Here is a 6,000-nt window from a genome sequence, read left to right on the forward strand (position 1 = left end):
GTCTATTCTATCAATTCTATCTCAGGGTCTGTTCTATCAATCCAGGTCTGTTCTTAACTATCCAAGTTTAATGGTCTGAGTTTACCACTGAGTGTCTGCACCAGCTGAAGTAGGTCATTATGTACAACACTGTTATGGTCCTACCTAGCCATGGTAACTTCTTAACTATATCAATTTAAAACAAACTGTTCCTTAAAATATCAAACCTTTTCTGTGTTTTGTGTGTATGGACATTGATTCCGTTTGAAGATAATAACATAAATTCCATCATTGTATAATTATGGAAAAGGCTTTCTCAAAATTCCTGATTCAATTCAGAGGGTGAATAAATACAAAAATGCCCCCACCCAACACAACGCCGTTTAACATTGCTATTATGGCTGTTTGACTGAGATCAGACACTGTGTCTGGTATACACCTAAATGTAGGCAATAGAAATGGCAGAGATGAGAAGGAATCCTCAGGCGATGAGGGAAAGATAATCGATACGTCAGTCTGTTAAATCACTGGCAGAGGCATGCTCAATCTCCCCCGCCTTGCTCCACCTTGAGATGCGCCGGGAATTTACAAGGAGAAATGCACGTGGAGAGGGAAGCACCGGCATGCGCGGGGAAACGGACCTATGGGCGCGACCGTAACCAGCCCCCGTCGTTTTACAAACATAATGGCACCGCCCGATCTTAAATGCATCATATACGATGAAACAAGTAAAATAACTCCAGTTGCTATGACCTGCAATATAAGATATAATTGCAAGCCTATCATTATATCAACAGAGAATGCGTGTATTTTCTTTGCTACTGCCACTGTTTATTTGCAAAGGGGAGATTCCCAGAGCGCGTTTTTTGGACTTGGTTGGCAAGTCACAGGTGCTACGATTGCATTTGCCAACCGAGCAGGAAACTGTTCGCCACGCCACTGAACCTCCCACCAGCCGCAATTGCTCGTTTTAGAACAGTACGAATGGGAGGTTAGGGTTTACCTCGTAATTCCAAAAAACATGTCTCAAGAGTTGCCGCGAGAAGGGTCGAGGTAGACGGGCTATGGACAAGTCTGCCTCCCACACTAGTGGTAATCATGCCCCTTGTGCACATGCTGAAAATACTGGGTATATTTCCTCATAACCACTTGTAGACTGCTTGTCTGTTGCCTCAGTGTTTACGTTTGGACAAACCAGCGGGATCCTGGTCACGCCAATAATGCGCACAAAAAGATAAGAGATTAGCACTCATTTACGCACGCAGGCCCGCACGCGCTGTCGCCCGCGCACACCCTCTCTATACACACATACACATAGAGGGAGAGAGAGAGAGAGACTAGCACGCTTTCTAATAAAAGCAGTAGCCGCGAAGCGAACACGCACACACACAATGTGGGCTCGCCTTTCAAGGATGCATGGATGAGAATGTAATGACCTTGTCTTTACCCGCCAGGATGGCCTAAAGTCACACTGACATGAACACTGATAACTACAAAGTAGCACAGGCAAGCATGTCAGAACAACAAGTGAACATTCACCATACAAGCAGGATACGAGCACTCTAGTGTAATAATTATTACTATAGAGAAATGCACTGTCGGTATCGCTGGGGTCATTGCCGACACTGACACGATTAACATGGGATATCAACTAGTCATATTGCACTATTTTCAACGCTGTGCAATGCCACCAAGTATTGTCATTGCAAGAGCCATTGACCCCTGGCTTGTCTTGAAAGGGATGCAAAACATCTGCTCAGTTGTGGATACCGACAGACTCTTAGCTATTCAAGGGCGTTTTTACCTAACAAACCAAACAGTGAAGAAACAAAGTGGAAAAGCTGCGCGTGTGTCTTGTCCTTACCCTTGTTATCCTCGTCCTCGCGATTTAGATGCATGACTGTTCACTTTTTCACTTCAAGGTTGTTTGTAATTTATCTCCTCTCCAAAAATTCCCAGATTCTTTGAATAGTTTCGTGCCCGAGGATTGTGTTGCTTCTCCGCGAGCGATCGACTGTGCGCGCGCGTGTCTGAGCGTCTTCAGCCAGTGTTTCGCTCGAGCAGGTAGTCAGTCAGTGATGTTGCTCTCTCCTCCTTCCCTCCTCCTCTTCCAGCTCCCTCCCTCTTTCCCTCCCTCACTCTCTCCCTTTTTGCTTTCCTTGTCTTATTCTCTTCAATCTCCACAGTCGATGCATGGGGTTGTGACAGGCAGCAAGGAGAGAGGTTTTGGTGAGGAGGAAAATGAGTGATGGGCAAGGGGCTGTCTCGTGTGTGATCGTCGGCAGCTGGAATCATCAGCTCATGTCCCCGCTAGATGATTGCACGAGCCATTCATTGGTTTGCCTTCATTGCAACGCGTGCCTCTCCCCCTACGCATCCATCTGGATCCTACTGTTCAATTGATCAGTCTGGTCGCCTCTCGAGCTGGCTGTCCTCATAACCACACAGTCTTCGTTTTCAGCACCCAGCCCTGTGGTCATTTCCACATTCTAATTTGATATTATCTGAAAGTCTGAGAGATTATATAAAACTCTGACTTGACATTTACTGACATTTGTCACAGTTTAGCCCAGAGGTCTCTCACTTGCTTGTTCAAGACTCACTGAATGGGCTAATAAAAATTTGTATTCAAAACAAGAGATGGAGGTCTTTGTGGAAATATTTTCTCTGTCACTCTCAAGAGAAAAACTGTCAACAATAAACTGTCATCTGTGGGATGTTATTATTTGCCCCTGACAGACACATGCACACACAAGTCACCTCTAAAGTATTCAGAACAGCTTGTTGTTAACACTCTTTGCTTCCAGGAAGTGTTTTAATGGAGAAAAGCCAACAAATGAACCCATAACCACTGTAAAAATAAAAAAAGATACATTTTTAAGTTCTAAATATTTACCTTCCCAATTTTCTCTATGAGATAGCTTTGCCAATGCCAATATTCATATAGTTCTTCTTCTAATCATGGGCAGGGAGGCACAACGTTGTTATTTTTACCATCTGACCAGAAACAAAAGAGAAAGTTTTTGAAAGGCATAAAGTACAAACAATAGCCCAGGATAGCCACATCTCTGGCTATTTTTGTAACCTTCCTATCTTAGATAGCTTAACCTTGAGTGTTGTGTTCCTGTAGCCAATGACACCTCCATGAGATGGGAGATAATATGCTGGCGCTCAGAGCAACTGGCTGTGTGCCTCACCCTGTATCGCCGGACGCATTTGGCCTAAAGATATCACTTTCTCCTGCAGTCCAGTTATCAGTTGGACTGACTGTCTGATTTCTTCATCCCCACCCCACCCCTTTCCTCTTCCTTTCTATAGTGCCTTCTCACTTGTCTTACCTTCTGCCTGTCATTCCAGGTATATTACTTATGCAGATGCACAAATGTGTGTTTTTACAAACCTGGGTGGGTGATCTATCTTGCACACAAAGGAATGTCCTCCGGGTCATTTTCATAGACATTTTCCATATCTAAATGTAATGCCTATGCTATGCCACCCCCCCCCCCCCCCCCCCCCCCCATACACACACACACACACACACACACACTCTCCTGCACCGCGTCTGAGTTGAATATTCATCAGTCCGCCTCGTTGTTGCCTCTGAGCTCAAGTCAACAAGCAGGCCTTTCATCTCCCACTGTTTTCCTGGGTGATCAAGCCTGAGAGCATGACTGATGCTAGAGCCTTGATCTAGCCACCTACCTACTCAAACCTCTAACATCAACAGTATAACCGTGTCCCATGCTTAAACCAGCCCAATACATTAGACGAGTCTGTCGCATGTTTTTGCGAAGCTGGATAACAACAGATGAGAAAAACATCAATCATCCATCTCCACCCCTGGTAAAAAAAACATATAAACAGTATATATATATATATATATATATATGCTACATGATAAACTGATCCTGTAGGTTGAATAGGTGTAATATAAGAGAAAATCTGCACACTGTCACCTTCTATTACCCCCATTACTTCCCCGAATACAGAAGAACAAACAGTAACAAACATGTATAAATAAATACAAGCTCAAACAGTTACAACACATATCTGCAAATTCACCCTGCCCCCCACCAACCCATTAGTTTGCATCTAGGTTTCAAAGCAGCCCCTTTGGCATGACATGAAACATTTGCTTCATATAGGCAAAAATATATAATGAAATGACCAACATTCAAAACAGCCTATAAAGACTTCAGATGCAAAACCCTCTAAACACCACCTCTAAATAACAAAGGTGAATGAATGCTGTCTCCACACATAGTATACGTTAATAATTTTTTTTGCTTCAAAAACCTGCTAAATACCACTCTCTTCCTGGTCTGAAATATCTATTTGTAGGTAAAAACCTATAGGAGCCTAATAAAAAATGCTCATTTAAAAGAAAAGTGGTCAGACGGATATAGAGGGTTTTTGCATCTGAACTCTTTGTTTGTGCATGAGCCCTGAAACAGCCTATGGACGGCAGCATAGGGCAACATAGCGTTTGCAACCCTCTTAATCCTGCCTGCTTGTGAATCCTTGCCTTCCATGCACTGGCCTTCATTGTTTAACAGAGTCTGAAGAAATGTGGATGTTATTGCTCTCTTCGACGGAACCAAAACAGACCAAAAAAAGGTAGCCTACCTCTTGCCTTGGTAGGAACCAGTTGAAATCAATTCAAATGGCCATGGGGAATGAGAAGCTCTCTAAAAACAGCAAACTGGCAGGGATGCTTGGGAAAATAAGATGGATAGAGGGATCTAATGAGATGTGAGGAAAAGAGATGAGACTGGTCGTGACGAAAATTGATCGAAATGGCGCTGAGGACTATTTTGTGCCCTGGCCCTGGAGCCCCCATGCTTTTCGCCGTCTGCTCTGTGCCCGGCATGTGTAATAGGATCCAGGGCCTCAGTGCTCGCCCCTCCAGATACAATCACTCTTTTTCGGCTTCTTCTTTCTGCAATCAATGGGTTTATTCTCATGGCATGATTTGCTTGAGTGGTTGGTGGCATGTCAGGGTGCCTGAAGTCTCACTGAATCTGTGCTCTTTTCTTTCTCTCACTCTCTCTTTTCTCTCTCTCTCTCTCTCTCTCAGGCTCTCTCCTGTTAGTTGTTAGCTGAATACGCACACCAAGTCGACATATATTGACAGAATCAGTCCCTGAATAGATTGCTACCCTGGGACCATATCCAGCATTTGTTTTACAAATGAATTTATTCAACAGTTTTTCTTCAGAATAAGAAAATCACATTTAATGGATTTACATGTCTAAACAGGCAGCTGAAGAGCAAGGAGACAATGGCATTTATTGCTAAAGTAGGGCAGTTTGAGCCAATTCTAATACTGAAAAGTTTCAAGTGATCCATAATTTAATTACAAAAAAATGTAGCATGGTGTAGCATAAATGAATGAACAGTCTACAAGAAAAAAATGTCTTTCCTGCAGCAATGACGCATTGCTGCTCTCTGCTGGATAATTGACAAAACTGCAGAAAACAGACCAGGTGTGCTGGTGCCAATCAATGTGTGGTCCAAATTATATATATATATTTTTTTTTTTTTTTCTGAAATAATCATTATCCAGTTCTCCACACAGGTAAATGTGTATCATCTATTGTACTGGGGAAAATAGGGGCCTAATTTGAAAGTAATAAGTATAAAGTAATTTATAAAGTAATGGAAAAACAAAAACACTGCCTCTAAGGTATATTTTTTTCCATCTAACTTCACCCAGGCAAATTACTTTGACCCACAAGTTGTTTGCTCAGAATGTAAAATTATGAATTTTGGAACTATGAGCTAATTTAATTGACCTTATTTAACATGCGGTATTAAATCCCCAGAGCAGAACACTTCCTAATTTGTGAATGAAAAATCAGCTTGCTCTGGTGGTCACAGCAGAGAATTTATTTGCCATATAGATTGGTAATGTGAACACCAGAGGGGAAAATCAAATGCTAATGCACTTTAGGTTTTCAAAGGCCGCTGCTCCTGTTTGAAACATCCACCAGTCAAGATGAGTTTGGCAAGTCGCTGACT

The 6,000-nt window shown here is 42.7% G+C and overlaps 1 protein-coding gene across 1 annotated transcript in view; it reads right to left on the minus strand.

Annotated features, from left to right (window-relative positions):
* Positions 1-2,101, minus strand: part of syt7b (synaptotagmin VIIb) — a 71,048-nt gene extending 68,947 nt beyond the window's left edge. The window contains exon 1 of the mRNA XM_076287339.1: positions 1,844-2,101. Within this exon, the coding sequence (XP_076143454.1) occupies positions 1,844-1,877 (34 nt within the window). The 5' untranslated portion in view covers positions 1,878-2,101. The remainder of the gene's footprint in view (positions 1-1,843) is intronic.
* Positions 2,102-6,000: the final 3,899 nt, after the last annotated feature.

The sequence above is a fragment of the Alosa pseudoharengus genome, unplaced genomic scaffold (genome assembly GCF_046254945.1).
Source record: "Alosa pseudoharengus isolate Yale_2024_CS ecotype anadromous, Long Island Sound unplaced genomic scaffold, YU_APseudo_1.1 YU_APseudo_1.1_scf_16, whole genome shotgun sequence".
Taxonomy (NCBI): domain Eukaryota; kingdom Metazoa; phylum Chordata; class Actinopteri; order Clupeiformes; family Clupeidae; genus Alosa; species Alosa pseudoharengus.